The 23,594-nt window shown below is 39.9% G+C and overlaps 1 protein-coding gene across 5 annotated transcripts in view; it reads right to left on the minus strand.

The window, feature by feature from the left end:
- Nucleotides 1-23,594, minus strand: part of CACNA2D3 (calcium voltage-gated channel auxiliary subunit alpha2delta 3) — a 707,732-nt gene that overhangs the window by 204,212 nt on the left and 479,926 nt on the right. For 4 of the 5 annotated variants that reach the window (XM_048490851.1, XM_048490852.1, XM_048490850.1 and 1 more), the window contains exon 14: nucleotides 1,970-1,987. The exons of the other annotated variant lie outside the window; for it this stretch is intronic. In XM_048490851.1, coding sequence (XP_048346808.1) covers nucleotides 1,970-1,987 — 18 coding nt within the window. The remainder of the gene's footprint in view (nucleotides 1-1,969; nucleotides 1,988-23,594) is intronic. 5 annotated transcript variants of the gene reach the window in all.

Consider the following 23,594-nt stretch of genomic DNA (forward strand, 5'->3'; position numbering starts at 1 on the left):
GTGTTCGCACCGCGCCGCCGGGAAGACGCTTTCCCCCCAACAACAACCCTTTAAAGGGTTGTTGCTTAGGGCAGCCTGACGCCGCCCTGGGGGAGGGGGAGGGCAGTCAGGTCGGCGCTGCTGCGTTGCAGCAGCGCTGCCTGTGCGAACGGTGGCCTGGGGGCGGCGTTTTTACCGCCCCCAGGCCGTCGTTTTTGGCCCATGCGGAAAGGGCCTTACAAAAAATCTTGCTCAATCCCTTCCCTAAATGGAACTACACTAAGTCGTTTTTCAATTTGTGCATTGCTTAATTCAGTCCAGAGATTTTTACTCACAACAGATTACATAGAATGTAAGAGGTACAATTTATTTGTTTTCTGTTAATACCAAATTTGACTGGAGAAGTGTATGAAGGAGGAATGATATACCCTTTCCAGAAGCCCACTGTTTGGATCAAAGTTGCTTCCTCCTGCACTTTTCTTATCTATGGTGTAAAATATAATGGGACCAAATATCAAAAAAGACTTTGGGAAACATCTTTGAGGAAACAATTCTGGTCATGGGATATAATTAAATGCCATCTTTTTATCATGTGGCCACTCTGACCAAACTTAGAGCCCTCCAGAGCTGCACTAAAGAGAAAACACTTCACATATCTCCTATGTCATGCTTTGTTTTGCCCTCAACGAGATTTACTAAAGAGTTATCCATACAGTAATTTTGTTTTAGATGTCCCCTTCTATATCTGTATGAGCTGTCAAAGATTATGCAGATGCAGACAGTACCTGCTTTTCAAAAGCCCTGAGCAGACAACCTGTTCATGAGTTGACTCACCATATGAGGAAAGGAGAGTGGGCACAGGTATGGTGCCCCTCCCCCGCATAATTGTCAAGTTCTCTGCACAGTGCAATTGTGCAGAAGAGCTGCCCATATGCACACAACCTCCCTGTGATCAGCGATGCTCTTTCCCAACTATTGTTGATCATGGAGAGAGACATACATGAGGGCACTGCTTCTGTATGCTCACACCATGCAGATGACTCAGTGATTGTGGGAAAGTGGGAGGCACCATGTGGGGACAGCATCCACCCTTCTCCCTCTTCATATGATGAGTTCATGTGCAGGTGGGTTGCCTGTGCAGGGCTAAAAATAGCAGGAATTTTGCAACTGCACAAATACACAGAGTGCTTTCAGACCACGACCAATGTATGACTTTCTGATCTGAGACTGCTCATCAAGGAATGACTGAAATAAGAAAATATGTGATAAAATTGTCATTTTTCTGTAAACATACAGAAACTCTTGGAAGCTACAAAACTGGGACCCTATCAGGAAAATGACATTCTGAAATATTGCAGCTGTTGTGTTTTAAAATTATATTTGTGAATTATACAAGAATGATGCAACAGCATCAAGTGATATGTGGTCACAATTATCATTGAGATATCATGAAATGCAATGGTAGCTCCGGATCATACCATATCAAAGCAAAAGCTGTACTACAACAACAACAGCACATTGCATGGAAACCTTTTTGGACAAACTGTATGTTAGATGTATTGAGAAGCTTTTGACAAGACAATACAACAGGGACCAGTGAAAGAATATAGCCATAACATGAGTTGTATTATTCGTCAGGTAGGGTGTACAGGGGTCCATGTTTGGCTTTGTGACTGTTACGTCCATTTGATGATTGTCTATTGTTTTCACAGTGATAACAAAGTGGTTCCTTTCTTGCATGAACCAGCAGTCAACTTCTTCATTTTATTCAAATAGCCCCCACATTGTGTCTGAATTATAACACTCAGTGGCTGACTTTACTGCTTACAATGTCTTCCTTTGATTTAAGAAATATTATGCTTCCCAGTTGCATTACAGCTGTGACATTGTAAAGCATTTCACTGATCACCATTGTACTATATTAATGACACTGCTGAACCATGAAGAGTTGGTGATTTCTTTGAATAAGTATTGATTGAAAATAGTTTACCTTTTGAGCCTGAGGAAGCTGGGGAAAAAACAAGAACAGAATAGAACAAGCCATCATTATATAATTGATATATTTATTGATATGAAATATTAAAGCTAGTTTAGCTGCTTTGCTAAATTTTAAAAAATCACCAAGGTAAACAAAAAAAATGATAAAGTAATAAGAAAAAAATATTTCCAATTAGTTTAAACTGCTGTACAAACATGGGGGCACATTAATAAAGAAAAGTTTGCCTGCTAAATATTTCTAGCACCATGCAATTGGTTAACAAGCCATAGTGCTGGAGACAGGGAATTATTTCCCCTAGCGATATGGTATTGCACTTGAATTTTGAAGTTCCATCTTTCTGTATACAAATATAATTCAGTGTGGAAGTATCTTTATCCTTTCAAGTGATCCTTCACTAATTTCTAAGTCCCCTATAATTATAAAGACCCATTCTACTCAATGAGTCTAATTTATAACTATGTAGATATGCACATTTAAACACAAGTACGAGGAGCATATATTTGCTGGCACATATGAAATGTAACTTGAGTTGTTAAACTAAAATAGTATTCTAAACAAGCAAGATCTTTTTGTCGTGAATGAAATTGTCAGTCCATTCAGAGTTTGATTACCAGCACTTTGAATTCTGTGTCATTTGTAACATGTTCTCCTGAACAAATCCAAATTGTCAATTATACCCAAGTAGAGGCATGATACTGCCAATATTAGACACTGGTAGGTCTCACTGATTTAAATTGGAGAATGGAGTAATCATTTGCTCGCTGGAGTCAGTGGAATGCTTATATTGTACTTATATTTGGCTATATGATGCCTTAAGAGTACATTCTGATAATTTCCCCAATGTAGATCTACCTAGATTGGGTGTTCCATAAACTATAAATCAAATAAAAATGTCAGGAAAAAGACTGCATAATAACACACTACATATAATACTACCAAAAATAGAATTATTACATTTCATAGTATCAGTTATGAAAAAATTTGTATGAAATATGATGTCTAATTAGTAAACACAGTTGAGCAGTAACCAGTAAGATCAATTATTCCCGGTGGGATTGGCTAATATCCTCAGATGCAATTACTTTCAAACCAATAGAAAAATGTTGCTCTGAATGTTCTCAGCAGAGTTCAGATACCAGTGACAAATGGTACCATCATAAACAACAGAACATAGAAATCAAGAACACATATCGAGAAAAACCATTGTCACATACCAGTTCTAGAGAATGGGAATTCAGTGGAATATACTCCATACAGAATTTACTGAGTGCATATATCTTCCATAAATACTTTTTTCTCTTCAGCAGATTGATACTGAAGGATTCTTATAATGGGCAAAACATACAGGCAAATTTCCATATTCCTGACCCAGGGCAGTGAATTTTTATGAAAAAGATCTGCCATTTTTGAGTTCCATTACAGTCTGTCTATAGTGCTGTGCCTTCAATATCATTTTGTACTTGTTTCAGTTAAAAATAGACACACACACACACACACACACACACACATATATATATAGAGAGAGAACTATATTAATGTCTATGAGTATCATATAATTATTTGACAATTGTCATATGTATTGGCCCAAATTATAATTATTACTGTAATTTGATGTTGCCTTGTGTTTCTGACAGTATCAAAACATTCAGGTAGGCAGTGGCTGGGATAAGCATGTGTTTGCTCTGCCAAATGTCTTATATAAGGTAATCATTTGAACCTTTGCTCTATATCTCTCAAGAATCATATAATCACCTAGGTTTAGCTGTAAGGCTACTGGTAAATCTGTTGCGAGGTCTCGGGATTCATGTTATATATCTATCTTATATATCTATCTTGAGCAAGTTATAAATCCTTACAAATGGAGGACTTTTGAAGAACTTCTGGGGATGTTTATTTTATTGTATTTGCTATCCCACTCTTTCCTGGTCTAACGGCCAGGCTCAGAACTGCTAACAGAATCTAAAAGATACATCAATATTAAATAATCAACAAATTTAAAATATCAACAGTCAAAATAGTAAAATCCTTATTCCAGATGTGCTTAGACAATACTTGGAGCAATTTCAGTACTATTAGTAAGCCCTATCTATAGCCAGCTAACGTGCTCCTATTCCATTCTATTTTAAATTTATATTGAATGGGGAGAGAGGGAAGTGAATTTGGGAGGCCATCAAGTTGGAAAAGCAGTCACTGCCTCAACCCAAAACCTGGTTGGTGGAACATCTCTGTCTTGCAGGCTCTGTGTTATTGAACTAAGTTCTTCAGGGCCCTGGTCTCAACTGACGAAGGGTTCCACTAGGCTGGGGCCAGAGCCAAGAAAGTTCTGGCCCTGGCAGAGGCCAGCTGGACATTCTTGGAGCCTGGGACCACTAGCATGTTACTTCCAGCAAGTATAATGATCTCCAGGGCAATTCAGTGAGATGCATTTGAGACCACTACTGCCCTATTATTACTGCTTACTGCCTTTGTTATCTTCTCTTCTCTTCCTGTCTCCTCCTGCAAATGCCACTTTCTCTTCCTTATTCTTTCACTCTGTCTCTTTTTACTTTTCCAACTACTGACACTTCCTCCTCCTCCAATGTCTTCTTCCATCCCACCATTGCCATGTTCTCCTGTTTCTGCTCTTTCCCTTAGCAAATCTTTTGGTGGTGGTGGTGGTGGTGGTGGTGGTGGTGGTGGTGGTGGTTGTTGTTGTTGTTAATGATCAATTATAAGGCTGACTGTGATTTCAGCCATTTTTTTTAAGTTGTAATGTCTATAAAAGTGCAGACATTGTTTCTTTAATTTGGCTTTTTTAGTTTACTTTTCAGATTTTTCTGAAAGTCACCTTCTGTCTTTGCATGACCCATCAGGGCTTTTTAAATCCACATTCTCATGATCATGTTAGATATATAGATACCCATGGGCAAGTATACAAAGGCAAAAGTAACATTCTGTTATTTGTTCATCTGATTGCAAATGTATATTCTTGGTGTAGCTTAGCTTTTTGGTCAAGCTAGAGGTCTATAAAACCTAGCGCATGGTATTGATGTTGCTATCTCAAGGCAACATCCTTGTCCAAATTATGTTCTGAATTATGTTCTGTATAAACCATACATAAGTAGGATTAAGTAATTTATTCTAGATTGTTTCTGGAGTGGTTTGGAAATGTCTGCCAATTGCTAATAAAATACATGTGGTTTGGCAGAAAAAGAATAGTATTATGAGAATGCAGGTATTTGTGAGCATATACAATTGAAATTCATACAAACACGATTTATAAACAAATATTATGTTTAGTTAATTTTAGAACAGCTACCACAATTTTGAGACCAGGACTGAGGAGTAGTATATCTGCAACATTCAACCTGAATTTCATTGATATTCTTAAAATTCTGATTGCATTTTTTTATTTCAAACATTCAAGAAAAAAGTGAAATAAATCAAATGTGACTATAAAAATATTTGAACCTTAATCTGAATAATGGACATATAAATTAATGATTCAGAAACACTTATTCGAGAAAGCTGCAGTCCACTTGAAATTCCAGAAAGAAGCTGCACAGATTTTGTGAGAAGTAAGGTGGGTTGGCTTAGGATATGCGTTTTCAAAGATAATGTGCCTTCTCCTGTAAATTACTATATTAGGAGTAGCTATTGAAGCAAGTGCTTCATCAATCAGCAGTGAGATAGCCCTAAATCAAGGGACACCTTTTTAAACAGTGTGTGTATCATGGAATTCTTGTCATTCCACAGTTATACCACATACCACAGTTTATTTCTGTGTTTCTGCTAGTGGTTTTATATTTGTAGTTTTGGTTAATTTTTTTATCACTATCATGGGTTTCATCTGACAATTCTGTTCTGGTAATGGTGGTGCTTTCTTTTGGCTGTTGGAAGAATATCTTGCACTGGTAGAAGCCTCTTCCATTAGAAGAGGGTGTGACCATTAGAACCATCAGATCCCACTTATTATTAAAAGATAGGATTTTTATTTTGTGGCCATTGCTAGTGGATGCTTTGTGGGCCATTACTAGCGAAAAGTCAAAGTGTAATCCAAGTGTAACCACTATATTAAGAATACACATTTTCCCCAAATTTATGTGGTTTGTGCACAGTTTTGGAACGGGGACATGAACACACAAACACACACATATTAACACATCATTACTAAAACCACAATGGTGTTGTATGTGAGCTCCACACATGTTCAAGCGTACATGCGTACATCAGTAAAACATTAATGTATTTCTTTATTTCAAATATTTATATACTTGCATCTCTCCTAAGTATCTCAGGAAAAACAAAAAGAATCATGATACATGTACATACTTTCACATCAAGATTCTTTTACTATAAGTTCAGAAAGGGGGGAATGCTGGACATACCAAATTTACTGAACAAAAAGGAATAGACAAAGGTAGAGTGAGGCTGAAACAATTTATATCATTAAATACTAGCTCTAATGAAGGAGAAATCTTTAAACAATTTATCTTTTCCTCTCTTCATATTCAACTTCACTTTTATGTTGAGTGTCAGCTTTACCTGTCCACTGTATTTTTGTGGCTAAAGGCAGGAATTTATGAGAAAGAAACTGATTTACAATGATTTTCAAGAACAAGTTCTTGAAAAAAACACTTGTGAACTTAACAGTTCTACATGCCAAATATCCATTTTTACAGAGCAAAAGAGAACCTTGTACTATATCAGTGTTTTGTACGATTATGCCTGTAATTTGCAGATCTGAGATTTAGGATGATTTATTTGTTCTTCTTTAAGCTACTCCTGTTGCAAGCAAAGAAATACACACACACACACACACACACACACACACACACACATAGTTTCAAGTATGGATTAGGAGGCAAAACATGGATTCAAAGTATCAAAGGTAAGATTTGAGAGATATTTTCCATTACATTTTTCATATGAGTACTTTGTCACTGTTGCCTCTAGAATCTGTAAATTCAGGCTATTTTCCTTGAGATACCAGTTGTGATGAATTGTTCTGCTATATTTGGAAGCTGGTTGTAAGAAGCATGAGCAACTCACATCAGAACTTATTGAATTTTTTTTGAAATTTTTTTTGCTGTCTTGACTGACACTATCCCTTTTGAAAGGCCACAGAGAACAAATAAATTTCCTAACAGAAAAAACCTCCCTCTTCTAATCTGATCCTTTCCTGCAGATCCTCCCCCCCCACCAGCATATGTCCATAAAACACAGTGAGTAAACAGGATTGCACTTACCTGCAACTGTTGTTAATCAAATGTCTTGCACAGATGGGACTGCACTCACACAGGTCTGCCACAGAGATCGATTCCAAAGATTCCTAATTCTCTCAAGATGGCTCAGAGTGTTCCACATTTCCTCTGACATGGGCTGGATCCAGAGGTGGGATCCAACCAGTTCTCACCACTTCTCTAGAAGTGGTTACTAATTTTTTCTGAGTGCCGAGAAGGGGTTACTAAAGCAACCTCCCTGCCCAATAGGGACTGGAGGTGTGTGTGCATGGCGGTGCCACTGTTTGAATCCCACCACCATCGGAAACTGTTATTAAAAATTTTGGATCCCACCACTGGCTGGATCCCCACTCTCACAACAGGCACATAGCAGAAATGGGGGGAGTACTCCTTCCTTTGGCACGCTCTTTGCCACTGTGGAAAAGGACTCACCCAGCAGAGGATCCCACAGTGGGGAAAGGGGGGGCATGTGCCTACACAGAAGACCACTCAATGAACAAGAATTACAGGTAAGCACAATCCTATTTTCATCTTTCTGGCTTCTGTGCAGTCCCATATGGGAGAATACAAGCTCACTTATTGAAGGAGGTGGGTGTGGGATCCTCAGCAAAATAACAATGGCAGAACTGCTTTCCCCACAGTCACATGCTTCCTGGAATCAACATCAACAGAATAATGCTTGGTGTCAATGGAGAAGACTAGGTAACTGCTTTGCATATGTTGTCCAAGGGAATGAATGCATGTTTGTGTTGCAGACATTCCCCTCAAAACAAAAAAGGAGAAAAATATATATGAGGGATCACTAGGCAAAACAAACTTTATTCACCTTTTAACATGAAAATCTCACATGGATGATCTGCACTCTGTGAAAACCTTCACCAAATGGGGGAAGCACAGAGAATCTCTGCAGCAGTGAACAAAATGGCAGGCACAACTGTGAAATTGGCAAGAGCTCTGTTCAGCAGGCAGGGAAAAAATATCTGGCAAAACTTTTGGCTTGCTGTTTTTGGCAGACTGTGCAAACTAAAAAAGCCAAAACTGATCTTTTAAAAATGTCTGCAGGTCTTTTTATTCCTGCTGTGTGGAAATCACTGAAGACTGTGCCATAAACTCACATTCTGAATATTTCTTGAACTAGGCCATGTTTGATTGTTTATTTTGTTTTATTTGTTTGTTCACTGAAGGGTACAAAGGGAGGCAAGAAGGCATTCCTTCAGGATTCAGCTGGAGCCAAAAAAAGTGACATATTTCTTTCTCTTTTTTTCTAGCAGAGATGCACTGACAAGAGGAAAAAAAGATGCCAACCAAGGAGCTAACAACTCTAAGGTAAGATAGAACTGAGAAAATGGGCAGTTTGGGCAGGTAAGCAGCAGCTCATGTTTGAGGAGAGGCGGAGTGCTTCAAACCTATCTAGAGACAAACCTATCTAGCTCCAAAGCTATCTAGAGACAGCTAGATAGCTTTGGAATGAATCTTCACCACAGGCCTGTGCAAATGTGGTTCCATGTAGGACTGTACAGAAGCCACACAGATGAACTACTGATTCCAGTGGTTTCCTCAAACCCCACCAGGACATTTTTCTTCTTTAAAATATATTAAAATTATTTTCTCGAAAGCATAATGTAGCAGTTACTTTAATGTTTGCATATAGTGACTACTAGCGTTTCATTTCTTAGAATAGATACAAGATATTCCACATCATATCTTTCTTTTCTGAATTCACTTACAAATCCTGTAACTACAAGTCTTAATGCAACTTTGGCATTTTCTTGTGACTTTTGTTTGGGGCATCATCATCATCTTCAACATCACTGTTGAGCCAAAAGGTCACTGCTAAACAAATGCTTACAGTTCAGCTTGCAATAGTAGCTTGGGTGTACCTTGTGGGTTTGACAGCAATGGCTGTTTGTGGCTGCTAGAAACCATCATTTCTTTTGTAACAGAAAAACATCACTGTATAAGAAACACTGCAATCACCATGTTAGCTTCAGTTCAGGCATCATCATATAGCTAAATCATAGCTTGCACCATGGAACTAGAAACAGATAGAAATTCTCTGTTACCTCCTGTCACACTATTTAGCTTTATGATGACACCATGCAAACAATGAAATATGGTATGTGATGCTGCCTGAAGGAAACACAGTGAGTCTAATTCTTCTTGGCCTCATTCTGGTGTCTTTTGTTAAATATTATATGCTAGGTAAAACCTGTTAAGATGCAAGGATTTCTTTTAAAATGGAATGTGAAAAGGAACAACTTTTAAAACTATTTGTTAGTAATGTTTTGTAAGTTCCATAATTAAGACAACTGGTCTTATGTGGTTATTGATCAGTATGTGGTTATATCTTACCTCAGTCTATTAAAGATGCCAACTATTCAGAGATTTCAGAGCAAAAAATTTACACTGAACCTTAGGAGTTTTTAATATAGTGGTTTTGTGTCAGACACCTGTTAGTTTCCTCAACTTTGTGATCCAGTAACAGAGTAATTGATTTCCTCATAGAGTATGTATGAGTTTAATACACTGAAATGTCCATTTAAGGGAGCCTGTAATGATTTTTTTCTCCTGCAAGTACATTTAAAGCACAATTGGAAAATTTAAAATAAATTATGCTTCCTATCAAAGAAATGTGTCAGAACATGAAAATATTTATTTTCCCTGTTCAAAATGCCCTTTTAAAAACACACAACAGGAAATGTACCTGTTGCCATGGAAAAGGGCTATGAAAAAAATCTGTAATCAAATATCAAAATTTCCATTTGCAAACCTAATTTTCTAAAGTTTATTAAAGCAAGGAAGACAGAAGAGCTATGTTAATGAAGGCAAAATAAAACAATACCACATTTACTCTAATTAATTCCAGAGGCTCACTATACACAGAGAAACAATCTGCATGCATTTCATTTTATGCGTTTGAAACAATAATTGTTTTCTGACGTACAGCTGACTGAACATCTTTACTTCATATTTTAAAACTGTGATGGAATGTATAATAAAAAGTTTTAAAATATAACTATTTCAAACAATGCTGAGGTGAAATTTCTTGAGGGTAGATTCAAGCTTTTATATTCCAATGGATAGTTAAGCAAATGGCATGAAAATCAAATGTTCCATGGCTATTATTTATACGCCAAGTCTTGACTGCTAATTATAGCTTAGGCCGTTTCCGCATGGCCATGCTGGGGGTTGGATCGGTGTACATGACGCACGAACGGTCCCGGTAATGAAAGGGAAGACAGCGCCGCAGAGCGCTGTCGTCCGATCGACCTACCTTCTCTGCGACTGTCCGGCGTGTCGCCGAGGCCAGGGGACACATCCCCCTGCCCTGTGAGACCACTCCGGAATCGCAGGGCAGGGGGGGCGCCTCCCCAGGCCTCGGCGATGCACTGGATGGTCGCAGAGAAGGTAGGTCAATCGGGCAAAGGAGGGAGGGATGGTGCCTTCCAGCCGCTGCCATTTGCACGGCAGCAGCTGGAAGCCACCGTTTCCCAAAAACCTCGCTCAGGGAGCGAGGTGGGAAAATGGCGGCTTCGTGCCGCTGGGGAGGAGCAAGGCTGCGAAGCAGCTGCACCCCCCATGCAAACAGCTCCCTGGGGATGGCATTTTTGCCGTCCCCAGGGTGCTGTATTTGGCCCGTGCGGAAAGGGCCTTAGACAGAATACTGCTGCACTGATATGGAACTTGGTTGTGGGTTAGTGACAAAGCATCTGATTTGCTGCCAGTGACAGTAGACAATAATGATCCTTACAGACTCAGTATAAGGCAGCTTCATACATTCACGCAAAGAGCAAGAGAACTATGTAGTTCCTGAGAATAAGTTCCAGGAATGCTCTTGATCCAAATCCAAGCAGAATGTCATATTTTTGTAAGCCCTATTGACAGTACATGTAACAGTGGGCAGACTGGGTCTAAAACTGGTATGTTAGCAATCATATTGGCTTGGGGAAGCATTTCTAAAAATTGTACATAAAGGACTACTGTTGAATTGGGAAGGATTTCATGATCAAGGATTGGAAGCATCCATGAACTGTGCCCCAAATAGTTTCAAAATAAATATTTAGAACTACTCAGTGACATGTGATAATACTTTGCACATGTTTACACATGCTACTTTGACATTCTTTTCCTTTTGTGTGCATCGCTGCCCTAAGAACACTGACAACTACCTCACATTCTAGAATAATTTCCTTTGCCTTGGAAAGTTTGGTAAATACTCTTCAAAGAGTACCAGTGAAATCTGCAAGGAACATATTTTGCAGGAGGAAGAAAACTGGATATACTTCATCAGGGTCTGGGATTGTCAAAGGAACCTAGATTGTTCACTTTACTTTTCAAATTGCTGTCAGTCACATTTTTTTTAACATCAGCTAGCATAACTTTTGAATATTTCGGGGGGGGGGGGGGGATAGAAAGGCTTCCTATATTGGGTTGAGAATTTTCTGGAGATTTGACAGAGAAGCCTTTCAAAGCAGCCATTTTCTCCTGGAAAACTAATCTTAGACGGATTCTACACAGATCGACTCCACCAGTGTTGGTCTGGTAAGAACACTGTTTAGAGAGGAAACTTCCCACAGCTGCTGCCTCCAAATTGAGGAAAGAGCCAAGCTCCTAGAAGAGGGCAACCTATGAGGGTTGCTTAGTTGTAGCCTTCAGAATCAGGGTTTGGCGGACCTTTACACACTTTCTACTCACAGCCACAAGGCTGTTGAAAGCACACACAATAATGTAGGTGCTTTTCAACGATAATGCCAGTAAAAACAAAGCAAATGACTCATTAGGCTCAGCTGTAATTCCAAATGAAAACCTTCCATTACCAAGTATTTTGTACCCAAGTATATTTACATTTAAACCAATGTAGCAGTAATGTTGCTTTAACATCATCAACTAAGAGGATATTACTTCTAATGAGCACATAGGTGTTGTAAAAATTAAAGGTGTTGTTCAGAATAATTACCTTAAATACTAAGTTTAGTTATAAGCTATTATCATAAATAATTAATTATCCTTTTAAAAAGGAGTTAAGATAATGATACTAATCAATCAAGATACTGAAACTGGAAAGGCAGCTATGCATGAGAGGGGGAGTAAACATTATACAGTCTGAATTCTAACCCAATCAAGAGCAGAATACGAATAAATTCTAGTGTGTCGATTTAGGATTTACACAGAGATGAGAATTCAACATATTACTTATAACTATTAACACTACATTGTACACCCACCTGTGAGGGCATCGTGACCCACTGTTTAATAATAAGAACCACCACATTAGTAGCCTTAAGTTTTGCTTTATATTGGTCAATTTTCCTACACTGATAATCTGTGAAGACACTGTGTAAGAAAATACATATTCATTAAAATGTATGCAATTCAGTTCATGTGTGAGAGAGCCTGAGAATGTTTCATATGACAAACATGAAGATTAGTCAGAGAGTGTTTTGTGCACTTGTTAAGGAATTTCCAAGAGAGTAGAAAAATATTTGCAGATTCTTCTTCACAATGTGCTGTTCTTCACTGTGTGCCTTAAAAATTGGAGGGAATCAATACACTGTCATAAAAATACAGTCAACTTAATTTACATATATTCTTCAATATAATATTATCTAAGCAAAAGGTAGAAGAGAGCATTAAATCCCTTTGTGTGTAGATATATTACATTACAAACCATGAAGTTTGTTAAGGAAATTATTATTAAAGAAATATCCTGTCCATAAAAATGAGTAGCTTTTATTTTAACAAAAATACCAAACATATCTAAGAACCTGGATACAAACATCAAGAATCGCTTTTAGAGTTTGATAAAACAGATTGTATCTTACTGGGATAAAACACAGCAAAGTTTGCCTTCAGTGAAGCTTTATTTATTGCCTCATAAAGTAATACAAGGCTGTTATCATTCTTCCTCTATAAAGGAACAGACTGCAGTGTATCACATTACATTTTGGAAGAAAGCATTTAACATTCTACATCTAGCTGCATCAAGGGCACTGGGAGTCAAACGTAACTGTCTATACCTTGCAGAGAACTGGCAACCAAATATAACATCTTTCACAGAATTCAACTTTAATAACCACCATAAACATATGAAATATAATTCTGAATTGAAAGCATTATTTGCAGGTTCAAGGAGGGGACAGGTAGGTGAGGTGTGGAGGGCAGAAGAACACACAAACAACTTCTTTTGGTAATCTATTACTGCTGGCTGAAGGTTGTTTATTAGATCCAGGTGAAGGAGCAGAGGCTCAGCATGGGGATGGATCCTGGCATCAGGCAATCCACTTGCCACCGGATGAACCGACCTGCTGGGGGAAACCAGTGGAATGGCAAGAAAGCGGGATCTAAGCAACCAGCAGCCTCTCCATTGTCCCCTTGCCATCCAAGGGTGCACGCCAGCTGATTGCACCTGACTGGGCATGCAGTTGAGTGGCTACACACTGTAAGGCTCCTTATTTGGATTCCTAAGAATGGGGAAGCAGGTGGCAGGCACAGTCTGTTCCCAAAAAGATATCTAATGCCCAACCTTCCAAAGTGCACATAATGTTTGCTGTCATGCATATGAGCCTTTTTTTATTACTGCATATTGATCAACAGTTAGGTTAACATGACTCCTAGATAGGGATGGATCGAGCCAGAAAGGGGTGGAGCCTCTATAGGCAGAAGGATACAGGATGTGTAGACAGCAGAACAGGAAAGCTTGAATTTAAATTATAGGCTCTTAACACCCTATTTAAGGTAACTATGATCTGGGTGTGGAAACCGGTAAGAGTGCACAGAATGTTCAATCTTTGGCCACCAACAAGAGGAAAGAAATGGACTTGAGGGCTGGCAAAGTGTGAAAGAGGGAAAAACTTTTAAACTTTAAAAAATCATGGTTTTTTTACGTTACTAAATTCTATGTTGCTTCATGATATGCTAAGAGAAAATAAAATGAAAATAGTTTTATTTTCTGTGAATTATTGCAAGATTTATTTCAATTACTGCCCCACAGAACCCACAAGCTGAGGTTATACCAACAGACTTATATACGCATGTGTGATTATATTAAGTATTAAATGGCTCGTGAGTTTACAATATACATCAACATTTGTTCTTTTAAAAGTTATTCATATAAATTGACATAACACAGCAATCTAGACTCAACAGATCTAGATACAATCTAGACATCAATAAAGCTTCCTCAATGCACAGAATGATTGTGGCCACACTAATAATCTGAAAGAGTCACAAAGAAAAAGGTTTGTGTAAAAATAAATATTAACTATATTAATAATTAATAAATATTGTGTAAAAATAAATATTTAATATTAATATTAAATAAATATTAATATTAAGCAGCAGTGGCGTAGGAGGTTAAGAGCTCGTGTATCTAATCTGGAGGAACCGGGTTTGATTCCCAGCTCTGCCACCTGAGCTGTGGAGGCTTATCTGGGGAATTCAGGTTAGCCTGGGCACTCCCACACACGCCAGCTGGGTGACCTTGGGCTAGTCCCAGCTTCTCGGAGCTCTCTCAGCCCCACCTACCTCACAGGGTGTTTGTTGTGAGGGGGGAAGGGCAAGGAGATTGTCAGCCCCTTTGAGTCTCCTGCAGGAGAGAAAGGGGGGATATAAATTTAAACTCTTCTTCTTCATCATCATCTTCATCTTCACCTTCTCCCCTTCTTTTTGTGCTTCATGCATCAGAAGTAGATTGGCCAACTTCCGTGGTGACTGGAGATCTCCCACTATTACAAATGAACTACAGGCAATGGAGATCAATTCATCTCAGGGAAATGACCTCTTTAGAAGGTAGACTCTATGGCATTATACCCCATTACAATCCCTCCTCTCCTCATACTTCACTGTCCTCAGTGTCCACCATCTCCAAAATCTCCAGGTATTAACCTAGCCAGCAGTAGCAACTCTAATCAGAAGTTAAGGAAGTCTTTGCATGCCTTCTTAAGCATCTCTCTGCTTCAACACGGATATATGTTGATCAAGTTTATTCTCTTTTACTAAATTTACAGTACACTGGCTCAGCATATTGCTTGCCTGTGTACATGGGTACACACCGCAGAAAAATAGTGCTCTACAGAGCCTCACAACAGTGTCTTCACACACTGTTGCACTGTCTACAGAACACTAACTCATGCAGAGGCGTACCTCCCATTGGGCAAAGTGGGCAGCTGCCCTGGGCGCCACCTTGTGGTGGGCAACAAAATTGCAGGTTTGTGAGGGATTTTGTATTTTCAGTGTTTTTCCGTTTTTGGCCTGCAGGGGGCGCAGATTTTAGGCTAGCAGCACCAAAATTTCAGGGATTTTTTGGGAGACTCTCCTGATGATGTCACCCAGGTTTGGTGAGGTTTGGTTTAGGGAGTCCAAAGTTATGGACTCCCAAAGGGAGTGCCCCCCATCCCCCATTGTTTCCAATGGGAGCTAATAGGAGATGGGGGCTACACCTTTGAGGGTCCATAACTTTGGACCCCCTGAACCAAACTTCACCAAATCTGGGTGGTATCATCAGTAGGGTCTCACGAAGACAATCTGAAATTTTGGTGCTGCTATCTTAATAATTGCACCCCTGACAACAGGCACTGCCTAAATTTCCCCAGATTCTCTTTTTAAATTCACTCCCTTCCCACCAATGCTTGTTTTCTTTCTTTCTTTTATTCTCTCAGTGCCTAATAAAGGTGGTGGTGGTGGTGGTGGTGGTGGTGGTGGTGGTGGTGGTGGTGGTGGTGGTGGTGGTGGTGGTGGTGGTGGTGGTGGTGGTGGTGGTGGTTGTTAAATCTATCCCCTTCGGCATGGATTTCAAGGGAGAATCTGAGGTCCCCCGTTTAAACACCATTTAAAATGATGCTGTTTGGGGGTGGATTCCAGCATCACTTGTTTAAACCAGGGAGCCCAGATTCTCCTTTTAAATCCACCTTAAAGGGAGAGTCTGGGCCCCCCCAGTTTAAATAACATTGAAAGTGATGCTGTTTCCCCCAATTGGGGGGGACTGGATACAACACCATAAAATGTTTTCATAGCAGTAATAAAACATTTTGAAAGCATTTTGAAAATGTTTTCCAAATATTATTTCGGCTGTGTGGCATGGCCCATTGCTATGTTCAGATTTGTGAGTTGGGGGATGTTCTATAATGTGATGGTGACTTTGAAACGACCTGGTGGAAAAAATTATTGTTTGGTCATGGTGGGGGCCACCCGTGGGGGGGGGCATCAAACTCAGGTTTTGCCCAGGGCTCAAGTTTGCCTAGGTACGCCCCTGAACTCATGTCTACAGGGTGTTTGTTGTGAGGGGGGAAGGGCAAGGAGATTGTCAGCCCCTTTGAGTCTCCTGCAGGAGAGAAAGGGGGGATATAAATTTAAACTCTTCTTCATCATCATCTTCATCTTCATCTTCTCCCCTTCTTTTTGTGCTTCATGTAGGAGGTTAAGAGCTCGTGTATCTAATCTGGAGGAGCCGGGTTTGATTCCCAGCTCTGCCGCCTGAGCTGTGGAGGCTTATCTGGGGAATTCAGGTTAGCCTGGGCACTCCCACACATGCCAGCTGGGTGACCTTGGGCTAGTCCCAGCTTCTCGGAGCTCTCTCAGCCCCACTTACCTCACAGGGTGTTTGTTGTGAGGGGGGAAGGGCAAGGAGATTGTGAGCCCCTTTGAGTCTCCTGCAGGAGAGAAAGGGGGGATATAAATCCAAACTCTTCTTCTTCTTCTTCTTCTTCTTCTTCTATACACAGGACATCATATTTTGTGATTTTTTAAAATACCTCCCTTTTAAAAATTATATCCTACATCTTGGTTTTAAACTGTACAAGAAAAGGAGGATATAATAACCTATTATTAAATAGCTGAAAAGCAATATTTAAAATCAAACGAAGATTGTTTAATATTCTTGTGATTTAAATACTGCTTTTCACTGTCTGGGGGGGGGAGAGAAAAATGGGGGGGAGAGAAAAGGGGAGAAGACAGAACAAAAGAAGGATACGTTTTTTCTCTTTGAACCCTCCCCCAATTCCCCATTAATATTTTGTTACCCCAGTCTGATTTATCGGCACTTTCCTTGATTTGAATTGGGTTCAAGATTTCCAGATATCTATTTCAATTAATAGACTAGACATTTGAATGCATACCCAAAAAGGATATTCCATTGAAAGCAATGCAGTGAGCGCAAATCTCTGTACACAGATAAACAGTGAGATGTGCATTCAGTACTGCCAAGCTATTAAGGAAATACATGCTCAGAAGCCTACTTCTGCAAGTGGCTTTTCAGTTTTTCATACTGGAATCAATGGAGCCAGCTCTGAGGACAGCTACCACATTTCACAAAACTGAAGAAGGGAATAGCTAGGTAAATTACTCTAATCACCATGTTGTATACTGTACTTCAAAAGCTCTATAAAAATAATGAAGAAGCAAGGCATGAAGAAGCAAGCTACCCCTTCTTCGTTCCACTTGTGGACTACTGTTTTCACTACTGGAGTTCTCCTACATTAGGTAGCTATTCCTCCTTCCCTAACCTGAAAAATCATTGTTTTTCATTCATGTGGCTTGAAACGAAATATATAATAAAACTCCATACAATAGCACTGAATATGTTTGTGCAAAAGGAAGAGGTAGAAAACGATGTGCATATGTGCAGACATAATTACATGATGTAGAGAGGGTATGTTATAAATTCATGACAATTTCCAGTAATTTTGGTAAATACTCCATTACAACCCACATCCAACGTGGGCATATATATGTATATTTGCAAAAAAGGATCATTCAACCAAACATAAATTACACAGCTTAGCTATGGTTTCTTTTCTTGCCAGCCCCCTTGCTGTTAGCACTTAACTGAGTGCTGTACAAAGCTGCTTGCAAGGCAGATAGTATAATTTTAATTACTGCCAGCTCTAATTATTTTTAAATGAGGCGTTTATGAAAACTAATGGGAAGGTAATACACAATCACATGACTATCCCTTCTTTCTAATACCCAGGAACTTCACAGCATGATAGAAGGAATATTCCAAAAATGTACTAGGAGTATATGTGTGTGTGTGTGTGTGTGTGTGTGTGTGTGTGTGTGTGTGTGTGTGTGTGTATATATATATATATATATATATATATATACACACACACACACACACACACACACACACACACACACACACACACACATAGAAGAAGAAAAGAAAAAGGAGTTTAAATTTATACCCCACCTTTCTCTCCTGTAAGGAGACTCAAGGTGGCTTACAATCTTCTTTCCCTTCCTCTCCCCACAACAGACACCTTGTGAGGTAGGTGGGGCTGAGAGCTTTCCGAAGAACTGTGACTAGCTCAAGGTCACCCAGCAGGAATGTAGGAGTGCAGAAACACATCTGGTACACCAGATAAGCCTCTGCCACTCAGGTGGAGGAGTGGGGTATCAAACTCAGTTCTCCAGATTAGAATCCACCTGCTCTTAAATATTATAAAATATGCAACTAAAATGTTCCAGTTTGTGACAACCTTGAAAGTAAATCGTACACAGTCACAGATAGGTACAAAAACACATTGTTATCTATACAAATTGTTCAATATATTTTTAAAAAAATATTCTATCAACAGTATACACTACAGTTCTGTAGCTGCCAAACCACTCTGCCTTGTACCACCTGGAGAACTGAGAGCAGCCCCTGGTGAGCTGGAGTCTACAGCCAGAGGGAGTGGCAGTCCTTCCCACCTCAGTGGAAACACCTGCAAGGGGTGGGGAGTTACTTCAGCCACAACAGCAACCCAAGGCCTTGGGCAGCTGCTGAAGTGTGGCAGCATAAGGGTGCTGCCCATTGTGGGCCTCTCTGAAGACTGTTTGAGGACATTCTTTCTTGTCATTGTTAGCAGAGGGATCTGGTAAAGACTGTTGTGCTACAGGGGGAGTAGGCTGGGGTGTGGGGTGTGAGTAAGATGCTCCAGGGACTTAAATAGTAGGTTTTAAACACTGGAGATGTGGTCCTGCAAGTATGTGGGTCCAAGGCCGCTTATAGGCCTTGGACCCACATACTTGCAGGACCACATCTCCCAGTATCACCCTCAGAGCCCTTTCTGCTTGGTGGAGGGGACTCTACTGGTGGTCCAAGGGCCAAGAGATATCCAGTTGGCTGTAAGAAGGGCCAGGGTCTTTACGGCCCTGGCCCCAACCTGGTGGAACATGCTACCAAGTAACATCAGGGCCCTGAAGAGCCTGACCCAATTCCGCAGGGCCTGTAAAATGGAGCTGTTCTGCCAGGTCTTTCCATCAAACCAGCTGGATGTTTCCCGATTATGATATCTCTCCTAAGCCTCCCATGGGAAAAACAATATGCCTAGCCATCTGGGGTTTTTAGTTGGATTGTTTTAAATGGTTTTATGATTTGTTTTAATTGATTGTTATTTATAGATGTTGTATGATTTTTTATGTATGATTGTAGGCTTTATGCCATTGTAAGCTACCCTGAAGCCTTTGGGGATAGGGGGGTATAAATATTAAAATAATAAATAAATCAATAAATATCAGAATGTATTTATTTATTTTATTTTTTTATTATTTCAATTTGATATACCGCCCCCATCCCCTAAGGGCACTGGGCAGTGTACAGTTTAATATCAAAATCACATCAACAATCAATAAACCCCGATAAAATGATAAATTACATCTTAGTTAAAACATTTAAAACATCCAATAACTCCACAGCTTCACAGATCCAATTATCAATATCAGTATCAGTAGCCCAGCTCTGCTCAGCAGTGGTCGATCTCAAATATAGTTCCAAGGGTGGAATGGAATATAAGGAATATAATATATGAGCAAGTGGAAGATTTTCAGGTACTTTCTGTTTTAGATGTAAAGGTCTACTGGCCATTCAAAACAAACCCAAAGGGAATGGTACTTGGTACAACACTATTCTGCCTTTTCTCTTTCACAGCAGTGTAGCTGGGACTGTACCAGCTATCTATCCCGGATGTAATTGTTCAAAGGAGCAGTAATTGCATAGTGTCTGCAGCACATGATACTTGTAAAGGCAGCATTAATTGGTAAATGACAGGGAAGAAAAGCTTGAAGGAGGAGAGGACAAAGAGCTAGAAAGTGGGCAAACGCAAGCTCACAGGACTCTGAAATCCCCGTTTCCATAAGAAAAAAATGACATGAATGCTTCACTGAAAATATACAGTTCCACAGTTGACAAGCTGCTGTATATCCTTGTTCAAACTTGCTTCTTGCTAATCCACCATTTATAATCACAGTGCTGTCCTAGGCAAAAGTTACAACTTTCAAAGTCCAATAACTTCAATGGACTTAGAAGGGTGCAATTATGCTTATGATGGTATTGCTAGTCTACTAGAACATGAGAATGTATATCTCATACTGAAAATATATGCTGTATGGCTTTCTCATCATATTAAGATGGCATCCATATGCCTCATGCCATATAAGTAAATGGAACAGAACAAAGCTCTTTGGGGCTTTTGAAATAAAAAACTTAATATGGCTGTGCTGCTCGATGCTTAACTATAAAATCAATATTTGCTTATAATGTTCATTTGAAGTTCTGCCTGCAAAAGTGATGAAAGGGAAATAAATATATACCAAATGTTTAAACACCCCTTGAAATCTCAGTAGTTGTTTAACTACACATCGCATAGATATTTATATATGGGGGAAGTTCTTTGGCAAGAGGTGGTTTGCCAAGAGATGTTCCAAGGTGGTTTGCCAAGAGATGTTCCAAGGTGGTTTGCCATTGCCTTCCTCCATGTCACAACCCTGGCATTCCTTGGAGTTCTCCCATCCAAACACTTGCCAGGTTCGAAACTATGGCCCTTTCCGCACGGGCCATAAACGGCGCCCTGGGGACGGCAAAAAAGCCGTTCCCAGGGAGCCGTTCGCACAGGCAGCGCTGCGAAAAAGCAGCAGCGCCGACCTGGCTCCCCTCCCCCTCCCCCAGGGCGGCATCAGGCCACCTCCAAAAACCTCCTGGAGGGAGGTTTTTGATAAACAGCGCATTCCCGGCAGCGCGGTGCGAACGGCACTGCCGGGAATGCACTGTTTTCCCCGTCCCTCTCCCACTCACCTCGTCGCCTGTGTCACCCTGCTGGCCTCCTAAGACCCTCCCTCGTTGTCCTCCGACCCACCAGGTGGGAGGGCAGTGTGGCCGAGGTCTAAGGAACCAGCAGAGGCTGCTGGAGGCGATGAGGTGAGTGGGAGAGGGACGGGGAAGAGGCGGCTCCATGCGGAGCCGCCTCTCTTGTGTCGGCCTCTTTGGGGGCCGCTCGCACACTCTCGTGCGAACGGCCCCCACCCCTCCACCGGCAAAATTCCTGCCGGTGAGGAAGCGCCCTTTCCGCAGTGCGGAAAGGGCCTTAGAATTTGAGTCTAGCACAAAGTCACTCAGCAAGTGTCCATGCAAAGTGAGGATTTGAACATGTGTTTTCCAGAACCTAGTCTGACACCTTAGCCACTACTCCATGTTGACTTTCCCTCAATGGGCTTGAAGTAATTCTTTGAGCGTTTGTATAACAAAAATGGCCCAGAAATTGAATAAAATACTTTTATAGTATTGACTCAGTTATAGCAAACAACAAACTCAAAATCATAAAATCATAGCATGAATAAAATCAAAGTTACATTGGCAATTATAATATAACATTCACAACTATAATAACAGATAATTTTCCTGTCTTCCATAATAATGAATTGCACCCTAAAATATTTATCATATTAAAACTATTCATCCATATGACTTACATCAAGAGATATTAACTCTACCTTAATTTGCAATCCAAAGTGTGCGTGTGTGGTGGTGGGGGAGCTGCATTGGAAATGGTGTAAGGTTTGCACCAGTACCTGTGCCACCAGTGTCGTGCAATGTGACATAGACACCTGTGCTGAGGGCACTGTGACACAGGATCCAGAAAGGATTCCTCAACACTATCATTCCTGTATTGCAGGAGGCTGTGCCAGCTTTTCGAGGTGTTCCAAGAGCATTCCTGGGGGTGAGGAAACTTTAGTCAGCTCTCAAAGGACTTTCAGCCTGGAAATGCCTCCTACGCTGGCAGTCGACTCAGATCACCCAAAAGTGTGGTATAAGTCAGTCTTCTCAATGGGATTTTTCAGGCAGCTAGGGTTTTTTTTTTGTTTCCTCCCTTTTTGCACCACCTGAAACCCCATTGGAGGCAGCACAGGTACGCTGCCACAGTACCATATGCAGCTGCCATTCTGCCACTACCCCTCTTTGGATTGGGCTGTTAATTTTAGCAATCATGGTAATAAAGTTTGCCATTTGTGATTTTATCCATTTATCTCTATCCAGCAACAGCCTTATAACTTTATTCAAATTTGATCTGCCTGATAAGTGTAACAAGATATTTCCAAGATATCATTCCTAATCAACTCTAAACCTTGGGAACTGAAGGTTGCAAGAGCAAACTCTTTCATCAATCAGAGTCCTATTATAGTGGCCTATCACTGCCGACAGTTGTAAAATGTACATGATCATCAAAGTATGCCAACATACTTAGTTAAAGGGACAGTAAAGAGCTGCTTATATAAAGAAGCTAATATCAGGGTATTAAGCAACCTGAAATTTGCTTGAACACTTATATCCAGTAGTCTTTGTTCAATTAAACAGCTGGCTATAAAAGGGGGGAAAACTCTTTAGATATTCCTCTGAAAATCCTTATTCAGCCTCTAAAGAAAGTATCTGGGACTACCTTGACTTTCACCTCCTCATAGGCTGAAATTACAAAACTTTATAACAGACAGAATAAAATCTTCAGCCAAAAATTAATAGCAATTTATGAACTAATGTCACTGCTGACGGTAAAGATCAATTCTGATCTGACAATAACTGATGGAGTTGAATTGGTTACTACCAACAACATACATGCAAATTTATTCTGCATGATTTTCTACTGGGTATAAATTCCTAGATCCCCAAATTAGGGTTCCATTTAACAATCGAGGAAGTACTTTTGATTTCCAACATGTGGGGCACCAATAGATCTCCCCTTGCTTTTAAAAATCTTATGTCACTCTTTCATGTTTCTGATTAGTATGTTCAGTGTGTGCTGACCAAGAACCTGATTGATATAACATTATTCCTAGATATTTAAAAGAAGTTGTGTAACAGCTTGATTATTGATGTATATGTCAGTGATCTTTGGTTGGAAATAATTTTTTTAAAAAAAATAAGTTACCTGAATTACAGCCATTGTCCATTTGTGTTGTTTCTGCTTACTGAAAACAATAATCTTTGTTTTATCATAATTTATGTGAAGTATATTCCTTTTACACTAGAAAATGAATTGATTTAGCAGTCTTATAAGGCCAGTTTGTGTTTGAGCTATAAGTAATGTATAGAAAAGAGCTATAAATAACATCTAGAGCTATAAGTATAGAAGCTATAAGTATAG

Source organism: Sphaerodactylus townsendi, linkage group LG03 (assembly GCF_021028975.2).
Source record: "Sphaerodactylus townsendi isolate TG3544 linkage group LG03, MPM_Stown_v2.3, whole genome shotgun sequence".
NCBI lineage: Eukaryota > Metazoa > Chordata > Lepidosauria > Squamata > Sphaerodactylidae > Sphaerodactylus > Sphaerodactylus townsendi.